We start from the raw sequence: 25403 nt of genomic DNA on the forward strand, positions 1-25403 counted from the left end.
TCTGCCTCTCTGCCTCTCTGCCTCTCTGCCTCTCTGCCTCTCTGCCTCTCTGCCTCTCTGCCTCTCTGCCTCTCTGCCTCTGCCTCTGCCTCTGCCTCTCTGCCTCTGCCTCACAAGTGCTGGGATTTTAGGCTTGTGCCCCCATGCCTGGCTCTACTGCTTCTTAAACGTCCTGCTTTAGTTTTTAACCTTGCTGTAATAAGATTGAGCCTTTGGGAAAGACTTGCAAAGCAGAGATAACTAACTTGGAAGAATAACAGGAGAAATGACTTAAAAGGCGGTGAGGTCCAAGCCACTGAGATCATCGGAATTCTATCCCTGGAGTGCAGGCAATGCTGATCTCACAAACACAGATATGGTTGTTACTTTTACACCCTCACTCTGAAGCCAGGAATGTCCGCCCAGCATCTTTTCCCCTGTGACTTACAGCTACTGAGCTGCCCAGCTCATACCTATTCGTCTATGAGTAGAAAAATCTCATACAGTGCCAGTAGTGCTGGTATCCTAAGCGATTAGATCCCTTCAGATGAATTCTTGCCCCCTCTGCCATCAGTCCGTCACGAGAAATCACGTTTGGAAGAAAGATTGGTCACAAGGGACTTTGAAAAAACTCTGTGTTGATAAAACTGTATTCCAGTGTAACTGTGACGATCTATGACGACTGCCTCCTTATGGATTCCTAAGGGTGATTCCCGTGACCTTGTTCGCCAAGTCAGAAGGTGGACAGCTTTTATATTTCACAGAGTGCATCAGAGCAATTGTCAGTGACTGGCTGGAGCACTGTGCTGAGAGCTTTGAAGTATACCCCAACCTCAGGGGACAGAGTGTTAACCATTGTTGAGCACAGCATTAGGAAGGTGTGTCCTGTGTGCTCTTTACAGTTACTACACAGTGGAGGTTTCCCATTTCTTCTCTATACCATACTCACTTCTTCCATAGCTGTAAGCCAAGAATGGCTCTTGGCCTATCAGAGGTATTGATGTCCCTTCCAGGATCAGAGCTCAGATGAGGCAAGCGGGGTGTGTGCAGCACACAGCGTAAAGAGAAACTCGCGGTCAGAGGCAAGCAGGTCCCAAGTCAGCCGTCCTAGGACCCTGAACATGAGTGCTGCCTGAAGGCTTGTGCCCTGGGTTTCCCATCTGAGCCAACCCTGCCCGAGATACTTCATCCCCTGTTAAGATGCTCTCATGCCTATAGTTTATATAAAGGAAAACCACAGAAACAAAAGGGGAGAGCAGCTTCTGAATTATATCACAGCACCCATAAAGACATCCTCGTCCATTACTTTCCTATGTAATATTACACTTATGTAGCTCAAGGTCAAGACTGCAGGAGCAACATGTTTCAGCAAAACAGGAATCGATTTTCTGCTCCTTTGCCTTGCCCTTAAAATCCAAAACGTTCCCTCTTTGTCCTTAGGGTCATCGCACTAATAGTAAGGTTGTTTCAGCTAAACTGTTACTACATTAAGGAAAGTGTCCTTTCTAGACCGTTGCCTTATGGTTAAAAATTGTGGAGTTTGGTGACAAGTTTCAAAATGAATGGCCACCAGAAGCTCACAGGTTGGAACCACAGACTCGTAGCAATCGTGGTCTGGTAAAGGTTGAAGAGCTTAGTTTCTTTATCTGTCTGGGTTTTGTGGTCCCTTGCTTGTCAGGTCCGCTGTTCCCTGGGCTCACAGTGGGTTCTCTTACAGAATATTTCTTCCAATGTGCTTGAGGAGTCTGCAGTCTCTGATGACACCTTGTCACCTGATGAGGACGGCGTGTGCTCTGGGCGGTACTTCACCGAGAGTGGCCTGGTGGGCCTCCTGGAGCAGGCTGCGGAGCTCTTCAGCACGGTCAGTGTCTACAGGGCTCATTCACACCCACAGGAGCATGTAGGACAGGGCTGGGCCTGGCTGGATGCTTCCGGATTGGTCCAGTGGCGACGTCCATGTCCACAATTGCACCAGTTCTCCAAGGGAGGAGAGAAAGCCTTTCACTGTGGGCATACTCCTATTTCCACAGTGTGCTCATTGGCCAGGAGCAGTTTCACTGTGTTCTTTCTAGTTAATAGAGGTAGAAGCTAAGCCACAGAAAGTGAAACAGGTTGCCCAGGTTACACAATCAGAGATGAGGCATATTCTCAATCTCTCATTTTCCCACTCACAGGAAAAAGGTAGGGGAGGACCCCCTGAGGATCTATGATGTCTTCCACATCTGACACCCAACTGGTCTTCAAGACACGTACACAGCAGGGCAACTCAGAGAGATGGAACCGTGGAAGCCACAGAACCATCCCTTAGCCCAGATCCAGAGCCACCCCTTAGCCCGATCTGGGTCTCCCAGTGAAAGAAAAGACACAGAACTACAGTTCAGGTCAAGGTGGCAAGGCGCTCGTAGCTTTCCGTTTTAACCAGTGCCCTCTGCCCCCATAGTGAACCCATGTAAGTGGAGCACTGTATTTACCTGACTGCTCTGTTTTCCTCCCTATATTATTTCTCATTCTCCCCTCTTCACCTCCAGACTCCCTCCCCAGACTATCTACGTTTGGATGTTTGTGTTCACTGCCTTTATTCTATCTTTGTTTTCCTAGAAAACTTTTCCAGAAAGGAATTTTTAACTTAACTTTTAGTCACAAAACTAGCTTTCTTATTACATTTTCCCATATACATATCATTATACTTTTCTCCTATCCACTCATTCACACACACACACACACACACACACACACACACACACACACCCTTATTTTCCTGAAATTCTAGAAAGTCAACTGGTAAGAACCTTATTAGCTCCCTGAGGCCCTGCATCTGGATAGAGGAAAACCTCTGGTAAACCCAAAAGCCACAAGCACACTTCTCCAAACCCCTCACTGCCTGGGCCATCTCCTCCCTTGTTTTCAGTTTGTGAAAAGCCTCCTTAGATGGCAATGCTATGTTCCTTACTTACTTGTCCACATAAAGATAGCAATGTGCCTGGTTTGACCTGAAAGCTATGGCTCTCCAAAGATGCCCAGCCGGGCCTGGATTCCGTAAAGCACTGTGATGTCCCCCTGTGTGGTATTTGCATAATTAACTCTGGTCCCTTGTCTTAAACGTCCAATGCATTAACTAATCTCGTCTTTCCCAGGGAGGCTTGTACGAGACAGTTAATGAAGTCTACAAGCTGGTCATCCCTATCCTGGAGGCACACAGAGATTTCCGGAAGCTGACCTCCACTCACGACAAGCTGCAGAAGGCCTTCGACAACATCATCAACAAGGTAGCTGGGGATGAGCCCGGCCTATAGGTTCTGGTAGCTGGTGCCAGGCGACCCTGCCTTAACGCTGTGCCACCATCTCCCTGGCGCTCATCATTGTTGTAACTCCTCTCCATCAGACAAGGAAGGGCCGGCAGTACAGTGCGGCAGACTGGATTGCTTTACAGCTAGGAAATATGAGGATTTTAAAAATTGAGTTAAATGAAGGCCCCAGAAGTCTCTCGTTGGATCTCTTTTGTTATCATTTCTAGGGTTTATTATGTACATATTAAATCTGCTTAACAGAAGGGGATCTTCGTAATGCCAGCTGTGAGAATAAATTGTTTGGCGCCCAATAACCAGTCCTTTTAGCCCAGTGGGTCACCAGTAAGTACAGCTAAAGGAGGCTTCTCTTTGCTCCCGGGACAGGACCACAAGAGGATGTTTGGAACCTACTTCCGAGTTGGTTTCTACGGATCCCGATTTGGGGATTTGGATGAGCAGGAGTTCGTGTACAAGGAGCCCGCAATCACGAAGCTCCCGGAGATCTCACATAGACTAGAGGTGAGAAAGTGAGACTGTGTGCGACCTTGGACATTCCCCCAAGTAGGGCAATGTGTCATTTTTAAAATATGTTCATTGCTGGCCTCTAAATTTCCTACCTTGCATTTGTAGTATGGGAAAGTGGGCAAGATTGGGAATACCATACTAGTGGGACATTTTTCTCTTGAATCCTGTGTGCGTTTTATAAAGTTTAAATTTTGAATCTTGTTTTTTGTTTTGTTTTTTTCAAGACTGTATAAAATTCAGTCAGCATCCACCCTTCCTTATAGCCCCTTCCATACATGGCCAATATGTACCCACAGACATTGGGCATATTGCTTTTTGACTTTGAAGGCCGTCATCTTGATTTGGGAGGCATCTAACAAAACTACAGACTCACTCCACTGAGATACAGAGCAACTGGAAAGTAACTGTGGCCAGCTCCCAGCTGCAGCCTGGCAGCTACGCTGTGAAATAGAAAACAGTAGTTAAGTTCTGAAAAGACAGAGCAAAAAGAAATAGCATAGAGCAAAGCCGAGACAACAGAAGCAGAAGTTGAGAGGAACAAACGTAAGAGCCCTCTCAGTCTGAGAGACCAGGGTCATGTGAAGAGCTGACTCCTCCCTACTTAATTAACGCTGCCAGGCCATGCTTTGACTGTGTCCCCTCTTGTGACTGGAAAGCTTAAAAACATGTGCTGCCCAATTGTTTCTTGTACTGTTCAGTCCTGCCAAATAAGGCAAGAAGACTCAACTCTGAGAAGCTGTGGCCTAGTCAGGTTGGGTGGCTTGCCCAAAGTCATTCACTTCACAAGAAGGAAAAGTAGCCATTGGCCCAGGTTCTTAACTCCCTCGTGCTGTGTCCTCTGCTTAAGAGTAGAAGTATGTTTCTTGTCTCCTGCACTCTGGCTGGTCACGTTATGGGAAGTCTGGCCCCTCCAAATTTTCAGGGTACAAAATGCAAACTGTAAATCATGCCCTACCCATGGAGCTGCCTCCAGAAATCTGATGACGTTGGCGGAATTTGAGAGCACGCATCTGTACTGTAGGATGCCGAGGTATTCGAGTGTGCTGAACTTCCTTAGACTTTTATTTCTGGTTTAGGAAGTGCTTAGGTTTGCTTCTTAGCCCAGAGGGACCATCAATAATCAACCAATCCTGCCTTGTGCTTGTTCCAAAGAATTGCAAGCTTTCAAACTGAACTTTATATACCCTGGGCCTCTCTTCCCTAGGGATTTTATGGCCAGTGTTTCGGTGCAGAGTTTGTGGAAGTGATAAAAGACTCTACTCCTGTGGATAAAACCAAGTTGGATCCTAATAAGGTATGGAAAAATATATACTAAAAGTGGTTATCACACTCTACCCTAATAGTAGAAAATGGCAGACCCAGAGGTCTGGACTCCCCCAGTCCTTCAAATGTGACCATGTTTTAGTTTGGTTTTTAGGGGGGAGGGGTGCACACACATGTATTAATGGAGTGTATGCATGTGTGTGTGCAGGCTCACTCTTCCATACATGCCCACATATGCAAGCTGGAGTTTAGCACCAAGTGGTTTTCTCTATCATGAACCACCTCATTTTTTCTACCTGGGTTTCCCTGTTTGGCCAGTAAACAGCAGATCTACCATCCCTACCACCCCCTACCCAGCACTGGGGTACACATATGCAGTGGCTTTTATCTGGGTAGTGGGGAGCTGAGCAAGGGTTCTCATTTTACCCACCCCTCCCACTTAGGCTTTTTTGAGACAGGTTCTTGCTGTTAGTTCAGCCTGGCTACATACACACCAGCTCTGTGTTTACATAAATCATGTCCCGTCATCCCCCTACAGCCCTGAGGATTAGGTTTGGTTGTCTGTGTTTTACAAGATAAGAAAGTTGAGGCTCAGAAAGGTTGGACCACTTTCCAAGATGACGCTAATGGCGGAGCGGCTACCCCAACATGGGATCTGATTCCACCCACGGTCTTCTTCATTACTATGGCTCATTAGTGCATTTCTGTAAAATGTTTAAACTTTCTACTTAAAGCATGTTTTTAAATTCCAACTTCCAAGCCTGGAGAGATCGTTCAGCAGTTAAGAGCACTTACTGCTCTTCCAAAGGACCCAAGTTTGGTTCCCTGTACCCACATCAGTCTGTAACTCTGGCTGCATGACATCAACTCCCTCTCTGGCCTCCAGAAATGCATGCACACTTGTGGCAAATACAAATAGTGTATGAATGCGAATGTGTGGGCCTGTGCATGTGTGCATGTGTGTGTGTCTAAAAAAATGCAGCAGCTTCCGGCTGGCCATACCTAGTGGCCCCGTTCTTTAAGCTGCAGGCATCCCTTCTAGCCACATGCAGGATTGCTATGGTATTCGAGAAAGAGGAGGGCCACAGGCTTTGTTGCTCTCTGTTCCATAGCAAGGGTCCATCCCAGGCTGAGATGGTATGCTGTGCAATTCTGATGCTGACAACTCACATCGTAGCATATGATTTTACAAGTTTAAGACTGCCTTTGTTTCAAACATGAGCCTCTGCTCAGGCCCCTACACCTCTCACACCACCCATGCTTCTAGCCAGCTACAAATGTAGGAGTTCTTACCACACCCGTGGGTTAGATAATTCTGCAGGATAAGTGCACGGACTGAAAACAGTACCACAGTTCCAACTGCAGTTGTACAGTAATGGATCCCAGAGTGCAAGGTCAGGAGGAAGGTCGATCTCTGTGCCCTCTCCATGTGGGTCCCTGAGTTCTGTCTTCCAGGATTGCAGAAAGATGATCCTGATAGGGAGGGATTGGCCACATACAAGTTTTTCTACATTTGTCGGGACACTCACTTGAGAGACATCCCCCAGCTGAGGCCGGAGAGCAGTCACGATTAGCATTGGACAGAAATGTTTGGAGTCCTTGAAAGATAAGGCTGGCTGTGTGCCCAGTGGTCGGAACAGCCCAAGAAACCTTCCCAGCATCAGGGCCTTTCCCCTCCTTTAGAATTCCCAGGCTAGGCTGTGAGTTTGGAATGAGAATCAACCCAGAATCACACCCAGATTTCATTATCCTAAAGCGTGATTTACACTGTGAGGTCAGTGAGCCGCCCTTCCTCCTCCTGGGTGGGTGTCCCACCCTGAACCATTGCTCATTTCCATTCTTTTCCTTGTGTTTTTAAAGAACTCTTCATTGTTAACAAGCACCCCTCCCTCCCCCCACTCTCGTGTGTATGTGTGTGTAATGTGCTGATTTGTCGTTTCATGTGTCTTGATATGTACACATAACCAGTTCTTGACAGTCAAGGTATAAAACCACCCCGTTCCTCTGAAAGGTTTCTCTAGTCTCTTTTACCACCACTCCCTCATCTCATTCAGCCCTTAGTGGTCACCAAGCTGAGCTGTAGTCCCCGATCTGTGTAGACTTGCCTTTCTGGAGGTGTGTATGTGGCACATGTACCCTTTGAAGCTGCCTTCTTCTACTCAGCCCACCCATCCATGACTCACCGAGTTGAAATCGCTCCTTCCTTTCCATGCTAAGTAGTATTCATTGTGTTGATGTGCCACATTTTGCTTAGTGTCTCCACTGGAGGGACACTTGGACATTTTCTTGTCATTTATTATGAACAAGGTTACTCTTTCTCAGTGGTTTTCAACCATCCTAATGCTGTGACCCTTGAATACAGTTCATGTTGTGATGACCCCAACCATAGAACTACTTCACAGCTGTAATCTTGCTTCTCTTATGAATCGTGATGTGAAAGGGTCGCTCCACACCCCCAGGGTTGCCCCACACCCCTCAGGTTGAGAATGGTGGCTCTCAAGCATGGCCTCGTGTGGCTGATTATTACCCTCCGTTCCTCTTGGTGTTATGTGTCTCTCCTGAGGAGTCTGCTTCTGTTCACCTCATATCGTGAGGGTAGCAACATAGAGAAAGGGTTCTCTTCAAGTCCAACTCGGTGAATCGATGAGTTTATTGGTGTTATTGACAGAGCATGGGTACTCAAAATCCCCTGCACCACCATGAAACCCTCTATGTGATTTATGGGCAGCTACTCCACCAAAGAAACTCCTCCCCTTAGCAAGTGGAGAAGAGTGGGGACCGGCAGAGGAAGGATGGGTGTCGCTGCAGCAGCCTACCTGCTTCCTTCATGCGGGTGATCACATCTGCTCTCCTTCAAGGCAGCATTAAGTACACCAAGCTAAGGAAAGCTCCACACAAGTGCTGTGTACACGTGTGGCAGTGGGGCTTGTGTGGGGGCGGCATTTGGCTGCATGAGGAGCCTTGGCGTACAGAGCAGCCATGCGCCCTGCATTCCTGGTGCTCATTTGAACATTCCAGCCGCTCCGTCCTAGCAAACACTTGCTATTATACATGTCCTCAGTCTAAGCGGTTGCACGACCTAGAGGGAGGGCCCTCATTAGGGCAACGGAGTAAAGGAAGGTCTGCGTCCTTGGGACAGCAGTTGGATGGCCTCGCTGTGCTAGAGGGGCCGCAGCTGGACCTGGCTCTTCTCTTAAGCCTGTTCCCTTCCACAGCCTGGGGGGGGGGGCTTTCTTTGCCTGGGGTGGAGAGGAGACAGCGCAGATTCTGAACTCCCTCCCGCCTCGCTTGCGGTGTTAGGCATTGGTGGTTTTCCAGACTGGAAGGGAGTGTCGGGTTCTGTCCCAGCGTGCCTTTCCAGCGCGCCATGCATCTCTTTGGCTGACTGGCTCACCTCTTCCCGTCTCCTCACCTCTTCCTTCCCCCAGGCCTACATCCAAATCACTTTTGTGGAGCCTTACTTTGATGAATATGAGATGAAAGACCGGGTGACCTACTTCGAGAAGAATTTCAACCTCCGGAGGTTCATGTACACCACCCCCTTCACCCTGGAGGGGAGACCCCGGGGCGAGCTTCATGAGCAACACCGCAGAAACACCGTGCTCACCACCATGCACGCCTTCCCCTACATCAAGACCAGGATCCGAGTCAGCCAGAAAGAGGAGGTAATGCGCGCCGCCCGTGGAAAGTGGCCACCTCTGGGAAGAGGGGGCCTGGATGATCCCCCAGACCCACATGCCAGCTCTACCTCACGAGACTGAAGGGAAACCTGAAAAAAAGAAAGGAGGGGAAAAGAAGGGCTGGACATAGTGGCGTGTGCCTTTAGTCCCAGCACTGAGGATTCAGGGGCAGGTGGATGGCTATGAGTTTAAGGCCAGCCTTATCTACATAACAAGTTCCAAGCCAACCAGGGCAGCACAGTAAGATACAACAAACACGTGGCAGCCCTGGGAGTCCATGCTCATGATCCCAGTACTCCAGAAGCTGAGGCAGGAGCATCTTGAGTTTGAGAGTATCCTGGGTGGCATAGCAAGTCTAAGGCAACCCAAACTATTTAGGGAGATCTTGTCTGAATAAACCAGGGCTGGAGATGTAGCTCAGTGGTAGGGCTGTTGTCTGGCCTGTACAAAGATATCCTTAAAATATTGTCTCAAGGCTATTCTCTCACTCTCATGGGGCCAAGGGATCTCACGCAGTGAGTTACACCTTTCAAAACAGTGTTAAGTATTTAGCTCTTTAAAGTTATTTATATAGCATAGTTTACATATTTAATCACGGTGTTTCCATTTTAATTATAAACTTATATAAGAGGTCTATATAGTGTTCCCTTCATATTATTAGGTTTTATATCCATAGAATTAACCAACCTTGAATTGGCATATTGAAGGGAAATTTTACATATATACAGAATTTGTATGAATTTTTCCCCTTAAAAAATAAAAACTTCACACACGTGTAAGCTCTCCTGAGCAGATAAAGAGGAACCTGTTACCCTGCATGGTGGCACACACCCTAATCCCAGCATTTGAGAGGCAGAGGCAGGTAGTTCTCTGCGTTCAAGCCACCCTAGTCTACAGAGTTCCAGGACATCCAAGGGCTACATAGAGAAACCCTGTCTCAAGCAAACAAACAAACAAGAATATAGTAAAGCCGTTGTCTGCACAGTCTTTGCAGCCCATTGGGTGTGAAGGATTTGCTGTTACACTCTAGAGTGTTTCCCAAATGCTTGGTCGAAACAACTGGGGGCAGAGTCGTTGTAGCTCAGTTTTCAAGGTCTCATCCATTGTGGTGAAGAAGGCATAGCAGAGCTGTTCAGTGCACACCATAGTAACCAGGAAGCAGACAACAAGGCTTACAGCAGGGGACCAAGGAGGGGACCAAGGAGGGGACCAAGGAAAAGTACAGCCCCGAGGGCTTATGCTCCCACGGCCCTGTACCACTGAACTAGGCCCATCTTCTATACTTCATGAGAGATCCATCCACTGGTTATGTTAAAGGTTTCTGTTGGAAACCACACCCCAGTACATGAATCTGTGGGTATACTTCATAGTCAAACATCTGCACATCCTCAGATTTCAGTACAGTTGGAGAGAAAAGTTCCCAGAACCATCTTTCCAGGGAGTATGAATGCCTGTATTTAAAATTTATATATATATTTTTGCAGTGTTTTTCTCAAGTATTAGGTACTGGATTCAGAGCCTCATACTTACTGCAATACTTCACCTATGGCCTGTAGGTGTTTTAGACACTGTTGTATTGCAAATTACTGGAGAGGGAATCAAACAGGCAGCCCCCTGACCTGGTGCTCTATGTGGGAAGAGCACGGTTGCAGCCAGCACATCAGCCTGCTCCTGGCCCCAGGTTCTTCCAGTGTCTGTGCAGGTGGCACATGGCTCTAACCTCTTAATAAAACTGTTGGCAAGAAAGGCCTTATGTACTTTGGAAGACTTTAACCCATTTTAATAGAGTCTATCAAGAAGATCTCTCAAACCTCAGAATTATGCATCGCACCAACCTTCCATTTTCTCCTTAAAATCCCTACGTGTTAACTCATATACCACCTCTTTATCCTGGACTGCAGCCTTCTCTGATTCTGGCTTGACTCATCCCAACCCGGCACTTTCTTTCTTTTATAGACCACACCCAGTTCTCGGTCCGCTCTCTGTGATGCAGAATGAGGCCTTAAAAATCCTTAGGAGCTGACGTGTGAGCGGATGGCTTCTGCACCTTGATGAGCTTAGCCCCAAACTTCTTTTTACAGTTGTCTTGTGCATACCTAATATGACAGGAATTTTTATAGCAACTCACTTTCATGACATTTCGCCCAAGCATCCAACTTGATCTTCATAGCAACAGCTCTCTTTCCATACCCTTACTTCATCAGTTTATCCGTTGTTCATTAAGCCAACAGCTAGAACAGGCCCAATCAAGTCAGTGAACATGTGAAGGACTTGCAACCATCCAGTCCATGGGGCAGGAGCTGCAAGGGCTGAGCTGGCTGGAGAGCAGCCATCTAGACAGATGCTGAGTGATGTAGCTTCCTCAGAGAGGAGGAGTCACAGAGGGTAGAGGAGCCTACCCTGGAGACTGTCCATAGAAAGGTGTTGGGAAGGCATCTAGTGTGCTGCTTACTGTTTCAAGACTTTTAAACACTAAGACATTCTGGGCACAATACAGAGATACATTGTTTATTAAAGTGTCCTTATAACTATATGCAGTGCCCCGAGAGAACTACTCCCGGTTTCCCATTGCTCCAGCTATGTAACAAAGTGGCCCAGACTGGATGGCATAAATAACAGAAATGTATTGTCTTGGCAGTTCTAGAGGCTGGGAAGCTCAAGGTCAGGGAATTGGCAGGTTGGTTCCTGGTGAGGGCTGAGGGAGAATCTGTCCCAGGCCTGCCTGGGGCCTTGTCAGAGGACATCTTCTCCTAGTGTCTGCTCATCTCATCCGTGCTATATACAAGCTGTGCCCTCATTTCCTCATCTCTTAAAGACACAATTAGTGAATTAGGTCTGCCCTAATAAACCCAGTTTAACGTGACTACCTATATATAAGGTTACCTTCTGAGCTCCTGGAGGCTAGGACTTTAAATGTGTGTGGGGGGTGGGGGGAGACAGGATTTGACCAATCACATTCAGGAAGGACCTAACCCCAAACCAGAACTTAGCACCCTCTTCTCAAGGTGTTACCATCACAGTGAGCTGGAAAGGGCACAAAAGATGTGGAAGCTTATGTGATGATGGGAAAGAAAATCATGGCCACCATACTTTCCCCCTTGTAATCTGAGTAACTTGTTCAATACTAGGAAAAACAAAACAAGACAAACAGCCTAGCCATGTAGAAAGAAGTTGTGCTTTGGATATAGAAATAATTATGATGGCTGAGCGTGGTGGCACACACCTTTAATCCCAGCACTCGGGAGGCAGAGGCAGGCGGATTTCTGAGTTCGAGGCCAGCCTGGCCTACAAAGTGAGTTCCAGGACAGCCAGAGCTATACAGAGAAACCCTGTCTCGAAAAACAAAAAATAAAAGAAAAGAAAAGAAAGAAAGAAAGAAAGAAAGAAAGAAAGAAAGAAAGAAAGAAAGAAAGAAAGAATTATGACCAAATTTGTACCTTAGTACTTAATACATTTTGTGTTAGTCTTATAAATTCCCCTTTTACAATAAAGTGAGAAGGACAGGCAATTGTTTAAAGGAGAAACTCATACACAGATGCGGAACATGTAGGTACTCAAGAAACATGAAGGCCATCTCTGAGTGACCTGTTCAGATTATTTCAAAGTACCCTGAAAGTCATTCCTTAGCTGCTGCATCAAATCCAGGTGGCCTCCCTGTCAGAGCTCCAGGTTTGCCAGGGACTGTAAGGGAGGCCATCGCCTCACTCTGCGGTTGTCTTCTGTTCAGTTCGTTTTGACTCCGATTGAGGTTGCCATTGAAGATATGAAGAAGAAGACCCTGCAGTTAGCCGTGGCCACTCACCAAGAGCCCCCTGATGCGAAGATGCTGCAGATGGTACTGCAGGGCTCTGTAGGAGCCACTGTAAATCAGGTAAGCTGGGCTCACTAATGGCAACTTGGCTAGGGCTTGTTTGTTCACGTGGTCTCTACTCTTAGGAGGTGATGAGGAATCAGTCTGCATGCAATCTTCCTTTTAAAAAAAATTCCAGAAAGGAGTAGACTGTATTTAAGGAGTACTATTGTCTCAGAGTCTCCAATTTGGAACCAGATCTGGCAATATGACCCAGGACTAGAGTCCTGTTGCAGAGAGCTGACTTGTGTCCAGGATAGGTAGCTATATGCAGAGCTTTGGACAAATTCTAAGAATGTGTATGTAGAGATAAGAAAAGGCAGGCCTAGACCATCTATCTCCTCGGTTAGGTACCAGGTATTCCCAACATAGCAAGTTCCTTGCCAACAGGATTGATCTGTGACTGGCTTCTCAGGCCACTTTGACAAGATTAGTGTTGGCATTCCTGTCATAACCATCACACACAAGTTCAGCAGAGAACTCAGACTGCCTCTGATGGAAAGACATATAAGCCCAGTCAGTGCTTTCTGTCTAGTGGGCCCCTTGATATTGGCTCTTCACACCACCACACCCAAAAACCTACTAACCATTGACCTTCCCAGCCAATGCCTTCTCCATCTGAGGATCCCCTGCAGAAATTCTAAGTCTGTTCAACTTAGGGGGATCAAAGGTAGCAAACAGGAGGCCTGTGAATTCTCCGCTTCAAATCATGGTTTACATAAAATGATTCATCCACTGGGGCTACCAGATAAGCAGATAGGCTCGGACAGATAGAGGTAGCCCTTGCTTTAGAGGAGCCGCTCACAGTAGTAGCCTTTGCTGCCGTCACATTCAATACCTTGTGGTATGAAGGGAAAGCTGTAGGGTTAGCATTGGATTGAGAAGATGCCCTTAGGCCAGTCTGTAGTCTCCTAAAGCTCTGGGTCCTCCTCGGGAATCCGTTTCCTGAGACATTCAAGACCTCCCTAGGCTTTTTGTTTTAATGAAACAAGCTACAAAATTAAATGTTCAGAAGTAAGGAGCCCTCCCCACATTCTCTCTCACACAAGTCATTTCATTTTCATTCCAACCCCATCTCTCATTCCCGCTCTCTCCATCAGGGACCACTGGAGGTGGCCCAAGTGTTCTTGGCTGAAATTCCAGCTGACCCAAAGCTCTACCGACATCACAACAAGCTGAGGTTGTGCTTCAAGGAGTTCATAATGCGGTAAGAAGGGAGGTGGTAGACGCTGGAGCGTGGCAGTGTGGGGGTACTGCTCAGTACTGGAGTGTTTGCCCAACACGCGAGAGGCCCGAGGTGCCATCCCCACCACTACAAAAACAAATAGAATCATATCCTAGGTACCACCCAGAGCTACTGGCTCATCGACTCTGGTTTAAGAACCCCACTAGATGCTTATGATGCACACAAACACACACACACACACACACACACACACACACACACACACACACTGAACCTTAAGGTCCAGGGCAGTAGACCAATGGTGCTTGTACTACCACTGAGAAACTAACACTTCTTGTGTAGGCTGCTTCATGGCTGCCATGGCACTGGGCCTCACAGTCGTGTCATAAGGCAGATATCATCATCTTTGCCTTACACACGAGCCATGGAAGGTTTGGGGATGGGAAATGACTTTACTGATGGCCATGCAGCCAGTTGGCAGCAGGGCTGAGTTGCAGCAGGTCTTCTGGCTCTTGGCCATCCCTGCTTCTGTCGGGACTGGTTGTCACTGACACACTTAAGTCAAAGCTGTTTGCATTTATAGTATGTAGGTTTACAAATCATACAGTGATTTCCTTTAGAAGCCTAAAACTAGGAAAGGTTCTAAAACTGGGCTTTGGCAAAGATGGCACATTCCTGGGCGAGGCCAGCCTCATCTGTCCTACTGACTTCTTCTGTGCGACTGGTCTTAAGGGCAGCTGCTTCAGCCTAGACGGAAAATGGCTCTGTAGTCAGAGCCTTGTGATTCCTGAGACACAGATAGTTACCTCAGGTCTCCAGTGGGGCCTGAAAGAAAAACGTGATGAGATGGGGTATGATGCCACTTCACTTATAAGAGAGGAAAATGTCAGAAGGGTATGTACCAATTGCCTTTACTTCCAGAACCTTGGTGCAGCGACCGAGGACAGGAATAGTCTTGCAGGGTGGGCAGGGAGAAAGGAAACTAAAAGTTAGTTTGCCCAATTTAGGGTCAGCCCACTAGAGGGCTGCTGTCGGGTAAAACTAGAGATAGAGTCTCATCACAAGCTTTCTGGAGAAATGCCCAACTTTGCTGTGTGAGAACACTTCTCCCTGCAGTGACGCACAGGTATTTGGAAATGGGTATATACGATAGGTGGCATCTAGTAATGTTGGTATACTTGGTTTCCTTTTTTGTAGCAGGCATCATTTTCTTTACTACATAGTACTTTATTGGCTTTTGTTCTCTCTCTCTCTCTCTCTCTCTCTCTCTCTCTCTCTCTCTCTCTCTCTCTCTCTCTCTCTCTCTCCTTTCTGAGACAGTGTCCCACTGTGTACCTCTGACCAGCCTGGAATTGGGTCTGGGCATTCCTGTGACCATGGTGACAGGATGAAATGTCACATTACTGAGTAGCAACAGAGTGTCGCATGTACTAAGAACTCTTAAGAACATTCCAGATACAGGAATCCACACGCCAGAAAGGCCAGGTCCATTGTGAGCTAGGATGGGCTTTGTGGAAAACTATCACCTTCTATTTGTCTCGAATATTCAGGTGGAAGAAGAAAGATGATGGTGAGAGGGAGCCATGACTGTCAGGAAGATGGCGTGGCTGTAAGACTCACTCAGGAATGCCAGCTTTGCTGTCCCTTGGAAGTCCATGCCAGCTGGAGAGCAGGCCAAGCTGGGAAAGATCAGAGCCACGTTAGCTCTGGGTAGAATATCACAGAATAGGAACTTTGCTGAGAGAAGGGGCACTTTTAGGGTTCACACCAACTCCCTCTGCTGGATCAATCCCAACAGTGGACCCTCACCAAGACTCCACGTAGATGAAGTGCCCTAGCCCATCCCTACTGGGTGTGCTCTAGGTCTCTGGAAACTACAGTCGGAGGACAAGGGCAGGTGGTTATCTCGCTTCCTAAGAGGATCCTTTAACAGAGTTACTGTTAGGCAGGGTTTCTATTCCTGCACAAACATCATGACCAAGAAGCAAGTTGGGGAGGAAAGTATTTATTCAGCTTACATTTCCACATTGCTGTTCATCATCAGAGGAAGTCAGGACTGGAACTCACATAGGGCAGGAACTTGGAGGCAGGAGCTGATACAGAGGCTGTGGAGGGGTGCTGCTTACTGGCTTGCTTCCCCTGGCTTGCTCAGCTTGCTTTCTTATAGAACCCAGGACTACCAGCCCAGGATGGGCACTGCCCACAATGGGCTCTCCCACCCTTGATCACTAATTGAGAAAATGCCTTACAGCTGGATCGCATGGAGGCATTTCCTCAAGGGAGGCTCCTTGATCTGTGATAGCTCCAGCTTGTGTCAACTTGACACACAAAACCAGCGGGTACAGATATTCAAAGTCAAAGTCCTTAAAAATGCTATTCTCAGCAAGTTGAGGCAGGAGACTTACTGTGAGTTTGGGGTCAGCTCTGATGGGCATAGTGTGCTCCAGACCAGCCTAGGAAACATAGCAAAACTCTCTAGCAGCAATGCTCTGGGAAAACCAGATGGCACTTATCAAACCAAACGCAGACTGGTGGTTCAGTAAGCATGGAGTAGGGCCCAAGACTCTGGCTTTTGTTAGTTTGTTTGGGTTGGGTTGGGATTGTTTGTTTGTTTGTTTGTTTGGGGGTTTTGTTTTGTTTTTAAGGCAGGGTTTCACTTTGTAGTCCCAGGTTGGCCTTCTCCCTTGAATCCCCCTGTCTCAGCATCCTGAGTGCTAGAATGACAAGTGTCGGCTACCATGCCTGGATCCAGATTCTGCAGTATTGATGCGATGCGTCCTTGTGCTGGGGCTGTAGGAGCGCCAGCCTTTGGGCAGAAGCTGCTGCTTCCGTGCCTCCTGTTTATACTTCTCCCCCACCTCCCCCACCCTTAACTCATCAAGTCACCCCTTTTGTCTTCCTCCCTTCAAAAAGACAAGTATGCTCAAACAGCCATTCTGAACCAGCCCTCGGTCCATGCCAGCTTGCCACAATCCAGCATACCCTCTGTACCACCAGTGTGGAGAGGTGACATCCTAACGCAGAAAGACCATAGATAAAACAATGCTTCCAGCCACTACCACATCCACGACGACGACACAACCACAGTTAACTTTCCCTCTCTTCATTCCAGACAGGCCAAAAATGGCAGTTCATCAAATTACTTTTTTTTTTTTTTTTTGGTTTTTGGTTTTTCGAGACAGGGTTTCTGTGTGTAGCCCTGGCTGTCCTGGAACTCACTCTTTAGACCAGGCTAGCCTTGAACTCAGAAATCCGCCTTCCTCTGCCTCCCGAGTGTTGGGATTAAAGGCATGCACCACCACGCCTGGCCAAACTACCTTTAAAAGGAGCGTAAGGACATTTAAGTTCCCTCAATGCAGTGGCTGAAGCCTCCCTCTCCCACCTGCTCGCTGCTTCCAAGTCCGATGACGAAGCTGCCACTGTTTGAGACCATAGACAACAGAGTGGCCCACTGCTGAGACGCCTTTTCACTGGGCTCTATCTCCTCAGCTTCCCAGCAGGCTGGTAGATAACCCAGGGCTCAAAGGAGACCCAGCCAGCCTTCCTACAAGGACAGCTCTGTTGGCACAGCCCTGGCCAAGTCTGTAGTGGCTTCTCCTGCACCAAGACAGCGGCTTCTGACTCAGCTGTAGCCTGGCATGCAGCAGTCAGCACTTCTAGACTCTTGGCACTCTTCCGATGGCTGCCAAGAGAGGACAAGGCCTTCTCTGCCTTTTCCTAAGAGGAAATGCCTGAAAGGTTCATAACCGCAGATGGACAAGTGTCTCCTCTCTCCTCTCCTGGACTCACTAGACTGTCAGGGGCACTGCAGTCGGTTCTGTATTTTCCCTCACTTAATCTGATTGCTTTCACTCCTACAGAGACTTGGGACTTGGGAAATAGCTCAGTGGATAAGAGCACGTGTTGTGCAGTTCTGAGGACTTGAGTTCAAATCCCTGCTGCCTACATATAAACCTTAATGTTGCTGTGTATGCACCGGTGACCCCCAGCAGAGGAGTGGGGCAATGGCTGGAGTTTGCTGGTCATCAGCCTAGTTCCAGGGTCAGTTAAGAGACCCTACCTCAAGAAAAATCCTGATGTCTTCCTCTGGCTTCTACACATGTACCTTCGTACACTTGTGCATACACAAAACACATAAAAATACAATTAACAAGTTATAAGTATTAAGTGATGGGGGGAGCTGGAAAGATGGTTCCGCAGTTAAATGTGTGTACTGTTCTTTTTCAAGGAACCTGAGTTTGGCTCCCAGCACCCATACTAGGTAGCTCACAACTGCCTGCCACTCTAAGGACACACTTTCTTAGGGGGCACAGCCACCCACACAGGGAGCAATTCCTGCCTACGATGAGCTTATGAGAGAAACGACAAACCAAACTTACAGATTTAAAAAAAAAAAAACGAGGAAAGTGCTGAGTTAGAAAGAGAGAGAAGCCATAAGTCAGATGTGACATGTGCCTTTAATCCTAGCACTAGGGAGGCAGGGCAGGCAAAGCCTGCTCCAGAGAGATCCAACACCTCTGGCCTCTTCAAGCACTTGCAGTCATGTGTATACATAAGCAAGCACACACATGTACTCACATACACACACAATTAAAAATAGATGATTTTAAAAGGTTAAGTAAAATAAAATAAAAATAATTTTTAGAAGGATTCAGTGTCTTAAATTTTACTTTTTGTATTTGAATTAGAGTCATCCACTTGCAGGACTGTGTGGCCACTGCCCCAGCAGTGTATCTGCTGGCTCAGAGGCAGACAGTAATGTGTGACGTTGGTGGTTTTTAAGAGGGTTTCGGTCAGTGTGCATGGTGTCTGTGGAAACAGATCTGGACGCTTTCAGGGGAGACAGTGTTAAATGACAGAGGCTTCTAGGAATCAGGTTAACAAGGGATGACCCCTGTGACCTTGGGTCTCCTGTAACACACTAAGGATAGCTAAGTTAAGGGCGCCAAGAAGAAATTTGAGCCAGGTGTAGCTGCTTATGCACACACACACACACACACACACACACACTTTCTCATGGGCATGAGCACAGCTCTTTGGCCTTCCTCATCTCACCTGTAGTGACTAACAAGAAAACTATGACCTTGGTGCAGTGAGCATCTCTGCCCTTCCTTCTGCCTCACCCCACCCCGCTCCCTTGGACACACTCTCTGTCCCTGCGCTCTGTGCCTGGAGGAACAGTTATGGATGGAGGATTTCTGGAGTTGAGGCTGAATCAGAACAGCTGCAGTTATTTGGTCCCGAAAGTCAGAGAACCACGGGGATTGAGGATTTGTCTGTGTTAACACTAGAGTTCCGCCACAGTGGGGCGAGCTGTAATCTGTTCAGTGGGGCGGTCAGCCCTGTTTTCAGCTCTGGACAGCTATCATTACCATTCTTATTGTTTCCCCAGTGGTGTCTACCTTAACCTGTCTGTTGATTTCTCTTCGTCTCTCCTCTGTTGCTGTTTGATGAGTTGTTCTGATGCAGGAGTTCTCTGGCCACCCTTACTCGTTTTTTGTTTGTTTGTTTGTTTGTTTGTTTGTTTCTTACTTTGTTCTGTTATCTCTAATTCCTTTTCTCTTGGGGGGTTGGGGAGCAGGGTCTCCCTGTGTAGACCTGGCTGCCCTCCAGTTCGTGCAGATCTGCCTGCCTCTGCCTCCCCAGTGTTAGGATTAAAGGCACATGCCACACCCAGCTTACAGCTTCTCTCTCTCTCTCTCTCTCTCTCTCTCTCTCTCTCTCTCTCACCCAGCACTTTCCTCATTTTTTAAATCTGTTAAGTTTGGGCTTGTCATTTCTTTCACAAACTCACCTTAGGCAGGAATCGCCCTCCTGTGGGTGGCCATGCACCCTAACAAAGGGGGGGGGGTGCTTTCTATAGGTTCCTGATGCCTTAGGTCTTCTTAGTTTAATGCCTTGTGTGGTTCAAGCTTCAGATTGCAATCCTGCAAAATAACTTTTTCATTAAAGGCCTTGTGCTCATAGCAAGTTTGTCTTCCACCTTTCTGGGCAGCATTTTTCTAAGCCCATTTGCCCAAGTAAGTTAGTTTTCTTCAAGGCTCTAAGCTGAATAACCCGGGGTTTAGATAGAACCCCACAGTTCTGACTCTGATGCAGGGCCTAACAGTCTGTGTCTTGAAAGCTCTATGAAGGATCTAATAATCCATCGAAGTTGAAAACACTCTTAGTGGGGCTGTAGTGATGGCTCAGTGGGTAAGTACACTTGCTGCACAGACATAAGGACCTGAGTTCAGATCCCAGCACTCCTGTAACAAGCAGGACATGGTCCCACACCTTCCCATAATCCCAGCAAGGAAGATACGGGGATACTGAAAGATTGGTATCTCTAAGGTTTGCTGGACTGCCATGGCAAAAGTCATAAGCCCCAGGCTCAGCAAGAGACCTTGCTCAAAGAGATAAGGCAGATGTAATAGAGGGGCCTACCCCATGTCCTCCTTTAATCTGTGAGTGCTAGCACAGGCACATGCATATCATATATGTTCACACACACATTTATATATATATTAGAGTTTGTGGTTCTAAACTTTACATCGTGGTAAACAGAAACACCTGCTAGGAGTACAGGTTTATTTGGATCACAGTTTCTGGGGTTTCAGTCTATGACCAAATGGATCCATTACTTCAGCCTTCGAGAAGGCTGAGCAGTATGGTTGGAAGCTTGCTTTCCAGGAAGCTGTTCATCTCACAGTGGCCAGATGATGATGAGGCTGCAGACAAGATGTACTCCCAAGGTCATCTCAAGGACTCCTTCCCCGTTTTGTCCCAAGTGCCTATCAGACTAGGACCCTATCAAAGGACTAGTCTGTGAATGAGTTCCAGAGCCTCATGACGAAATCACATCCCCAGTCAATCCCCATCCAATTGACAGCCTGTGCTTCGTCAGCACTGTGCCTTAGGGAGACACTTAGACAAGAAGCAGACTTACTGTGACTGTTTTCCAGTCACTAAAGCACAAACACTGAGGACCTGCAACCTCCTCTCTCTCTCCCTCAGATGTGGAGAGGCCGTGGAGAAGAACAGGCGACTCATCACCGCAGAGCAGCGGGAGTACCAGCAGGAGCTGAAGAAGAACTACAACAAGCTGAGAGACAGCCTCAGGCCCATGATTGAGCGGAAAATCCCAGAGCTCTACAAGCCCATATTCAGAGTTGACAGTCAGAAGAGGTAAGGAGGGGCCAGTGTAGCCTCTTCCTGGGCATCAGAGATCATGGGGGCACCACAAATCCAGCTTGCTCAGCTGTTCATGCACAAAGCAGACAGCCCAGGGTGGACTGGGACTGGAGTCCAGCCTCCAGCCAGTCTGTGGTTTGCATTCAGTCCAAACCTTTCCCTGAACTCGCCAAGCCCCTTCTTGTTGGCCTTGTGCCAGCAAATTCCCAAGTCCATCCAATGTAGCTGGTGTGTGTGTAGATGTGTAGGGGACTGGAGGGGCGGGGGTGGACAACAGGAATGGGTCTTGGGTCTTCTTTTATTTACTAAGTTCCCCAGGACCAATAGCTTTCTGGTTCATAATTTTCTCCCCAACCGTCTCTTTAAAACAGCCGTCTCTTTAAAAGGCTAATTAATCCTTCTGTTCTCTCTCTCTCTCTCTCTCTCTCTCTCTCTCTCTCTCTCTCTCTCCTTAATTTCAGGGACTCTTTCCACAGATCTAGTTTCAGGAAATGTGAAACCCAGTTGTCACAGGGCAGCTGAAAAAAAGGCCACCTTTGCCGGTGATGACTGGGGCCCCACTACCTGGAAGGACTCGCTGGTACGTCGACGGCAGCCACCCAAGACTGACTCCACAGTCCCTGCCCAGCCAGTGCTCTGGAAACTTGGGGTCCTATGACCACAGAATGATACCCAAGTGTATTGCGGACTATCTTGACCATGTCGGGGGTTGGGGTGGGGTGGGTAAATCAGGGGATAATTGTATTTATTAAAGTATTTTTCACAGTGCTGTAAAAGGAAGGCCTAAGCTGTTTCTGCTGAGTGGCTTGGCTGGTCACAGGCCTCCCAGGAAGTGACTTCTTCTGACCTAAGTTTGAATTCCTAAGATAAACTCAAATTGTGGACAGAAGAGTGGAACACTGTCCAGCAACCTATTCCAAGTGAATTTCACTCATCCCTTTGGTGAGAAGAAAAGATAAACTCCAGAAGAGTGAACCATTTTCCAATACATTTCCTGTGAGAGGAAGTCTTACAGGAAGCTTCTCGTGCCGGCTGGGAATCTGGGAATAGATGGAGCGCTCCACACCTCTCCTGAGCTGCCGGACTGTGTGCCGTCTAGTTATTGCTGCATTGTTGCTTCTGTTAAGCTGAGTGAGTCCACCTCTACCCAGGGGACAGTTGTACGAGACAGACAGTCCAGGTTGCCCGGCCACACAGCACTGACAGCACATGCCCCAGAGCGGGAGCAGTTCTCCTAGGACATCTTGCCGGTTCCCTGTACACTTGCTCTCACTGCCTCCTTTTTCTCCGGAACAAGGTCATTTTTCTACAAGACATTGATTTCAGAACATTGTGTCCTCTGTGTGCTACAGAATATATGCTTTTGATTCTTTTTACAGTGAGCTTGGAAGAGAGAAAGAAACCTATGGTTTGAGAATTAAATTATATATTTTCATACAACTAATGACCTTACCTAATGCTAAAGACAGAATAAGAATGATAAGCAAGTGGGGCGGCGATGCGCCCCTTTGGTCCCTGCACTCAGAAGACAGAGACAGGTGGGTCTCTGAGTTTAAGGCCAGCCTGGTCTACAGAGCGAGTTCCAGGACAGCCAGATTACACAATGAGACCATGTCTCATAAATAAATAAATAAATAAATAAATAAATAAATAAATAAATAAATTGCAAAATGCTTCCCTGTGCCACTGCTGTTTGTGACTTTGACAAATCAAAGTGCTGTAAAGCTTCAGAGACCCTGGCAGGACTGGCCTTAGTCAAGCAGTGCCCTCCAGAGTGGCCCTAGTGCAATGTCTAATCCTTCTGGTCAGAACAGAGTTCTCAGTTGTCAGTACTGAAATGTTCACACATACCATTGGACATGAATGACCTTATTCTGAAGGAAGATGTTGGAAAAAGTAGATGGCTTGCTGGCTGCACTTATTTAAACTAGCATTAAACAAAGACCTTGATTGGCCCTTGATCTGAGTGTGTATTCTAGGGAAATGGAGTTAGGAGTGGGGCACTTTACACATACGTTGGCATGACACAAATAAGGAATCTTCTGAAACAAGAATCCTGGCCATACATGAAAGCCCTTTTGTTTTTGGGCAAGCCCTAGAATAGCCGCTCTCAATCTTTCTAATGCTGTGACCCTTTAACACAGTTCCTCATGTTGTGGCGACCCCCGACCATTTTGTCGATACTTCATAGCTGTAATTTTGCTACTGTAATGAATTTTAAATATCTGATATGCAAGATATCTGATACATGATCCCTTTGAAAGGGTCTGTCGACCCACAAAGGATTCTCCACCCACAGGTTGAGAACCACTGCCCCAACGGAAAATGCAGACAGAATCCCCTGATTTGTTTCATTCTCCCTCCTTCAGGGGACACATGTCACCGCACCTAAGGATATAAATGAATGTGAACACTTGTACGTACCTGACTGGGATTAGTAACCAGCTCCCAAGCTGGGCACTCTGGGAGCAGTCGTGGGGTTTTGCATGTGGTGTGTTCAAGAGCTTGGCCACTGTAGCTCTCACCTGAGTGTCCTCTTGGCTCTTTCATAGCTCTGGAAAGCTGAGGCTGCTTACGGCCGGTGGCCTTGGTTTTTCTCCCTCTCATTTTTTTCCCTAGGGGACTTGACCATTTTTATGGAGTTGATTTCCTTCAGGAGCATGTACACTGAAAGGCAAAACCAGGAATGTCTTTTATGATGAAGTCACATGCCCCCAGTCAAGTTCAGCTGACATCAAGGAGAAAGCAGCTCACCTCTACCTCCTCAGTGGGGCGTGGCAAAGGGTTTTAACCTTGGCTTTCAAGTGTGTGTGTAAGAGGAGCACAGGCTCACGTGAGTATGGTGAGCATCAGGTTCCCCTGCAGCTGGATTTCCAGAAGGTTGGGAGTTACCGTGTGAGCACGGCAAAACCACGGTCCTCTGCAGGAACAGCACATGCACTTGACTTCTGAGCCATCCCACGCATCCCACGTCAAATAATTTAATTTTTTTTAACATTAAAAAAACCTTCTAAACATATTTTAAAATCACAACGGTACACATATTTGTCATCTGCCTGGGAAAAAGGTAAAGCTATTTGCTGCTCAAGATGGCTAGGCCCTCCCAGAATACAAAGGTGACCAACACTAAGGAATATCTATAACTAGTATTAGGAGTCAGGGGACGGGTACTGCAGAATGCCACATGGACTCCTGGGCTACGGATATATCTGCCTTGGTAATCTTTATTAAGGAACAGAAGATTTCAAATAGATATTTTTTAAAAATTTGTTTTAGGGCTGGGCAGAGTCTAGCGTTCCTTTCATCCTGGCACTTAGGAGGCAGATGCAGGTGGATCTCTGTGAGTTCTAAGCCAGCCAGAGCCATGTAGTCAGACCCTGTCTCAAACAACACAAGTGGGTATTAGAATTTATTGGCTCATTCCATACACTGGTTCAGTAGTAGAACTGATTCAGACTCGGTTTCATTCGGGATCCACAGCACACCCTGGGGCCGTTGTTCATATTTTCCTGGGGTTTTGCCAACAGTGGTCCCTTAAAGTTTCAGCATGATGAAGCTTGTAGCCTCACAACCTCAAGTCACCAAACCCTGCAAAGAGGAAAACCCCTAGGTCCCAGACTTCTCAGTGCGATTATCCTTGAGTTCACACTAACTGAGATGGCTTCTCTTTGAGCTAGAAGTGGGGTCAATACCATCACAGAACACAGATATCCCCAAGGAAACCAGTAGTCATCAGGGAGCCAGGGGAAACAAAAGAGAAAGCTGTCAGAGGACTCACTATCAGGGCATTCTTTTGTAAAGCAAATGCAATCAGAAGACCTCGCGTGGAGGCCAGCATTCCCATGGGCTTCATATATAGCTCTATAACCACTGGCCTGGCAAGATGGACCCTAGGAGGAGTCATGCAGTACTGACAAATGAAGATTGGGGGGTTCCTGTCCTGAAGAAGAGTGGGGAGACTGGAAAAGATGGGGAGGGGTTGCCATATCAGAAACTCATCTATTGCAGTGAGTTGCCATTTTTAAAAAATTATGCAAATCATCAGAAATCAGAACCAGAGAACTAGAGGTGAGCCCTGAGTGGGAGAAAAGCAGTCAGCAGGGAAACAGGATAAAAGAAAGATTTGAGAACACAGCAACATCAAATCCACAGTGCTTGTGCAGCACTGGATCCCTAAGCGTCTGAATTATACTGATTGTCAACAAATGTTTGAGGAGACTGAATAATGGATAAGATGACTCAAGGGGCTGATTGCTGCCAGACTTCATTTTGTGTAGCTCTGGGATAAAGAGAAGGGCCTATGAGAGGAGAAGCAATAGCATCTATTGGCCCCAGAAGAGCTTCCCATCTACCAGCCTACCCCATGCTTCCCCATGCTTGCAAGAGAATTAAGATTCCCTTTCCTGCCAGGCAGTGGTGGCACACACCTTTAATCCCAGCACTTGGGAGGCAGAGGCAGG

The 25403-nt window shown here is 47.3% G+C and overlaps 1 protein-coding gene across 3 annotated transcripts in view; it reads left to right on the forward strand.

Moving 5' to 3' along the window:
* Dock8 (dedicator of cytokinesis 8) overlaps positions 1 to 22530 on the forward strand; it is a 203828-nt gene extending 181298 nt beyond the window's left edge. For all 3 annotated transcript variants that reach the window (XM_021151299.2, XM_029472366.1, XM_029472365.1), the window contains 9 exons: positions 1697 to 1840; positions 3114 to 3245; positions 3651 to 3785; positions 4996 to 5085; positions 8483 to 8719; positions 12462 to 12605; positions 13685 to 13791; positions 20767 to 20937; positions 21405 to 22530. In XM_021151299.2, the coding sequence (XP_021006958.1) occupies positions 1697 to 1840; positions 3114 to 3245; positions 3651 to 3785; positions 4996 to 5085; positions 8483 to 8719; positions 12462 to 12605; positions 13685 to 13791; positions 20767 to 20937; positions 21405 to 21465 (1221 nt within the window). In that variant the 3' untranslated portion in view covers positions 21466 to 22530. The remainder of the gene's footprint in view (positions 1 to 1696; positions 1841 to 3113; positions 3246 to 3650; positions 3786 to 4995; positions 5086 to 8482; positions 8720 to 12461; positions 12606 to 13684; positions 13792 to 20766; positions 20938 to 21404) is intronic.
* The last annotated feature ends 2873 nt before the right edge of the window (positions 22531 to 25403 follow it).

The sequence above is a fragment of the Mus caroli genome, chromosome 19 (genome assembly GCF_900094665.2).
Source record: "Mus caroli chromosome 19, CAROLI_EIJ_v1.1, whole genome shotgun sequence".
NCBI lineage: Eukaryota > Metazoa > Chordata > Mammalia > Rodentia > Muridae > Mus > Mus caroli.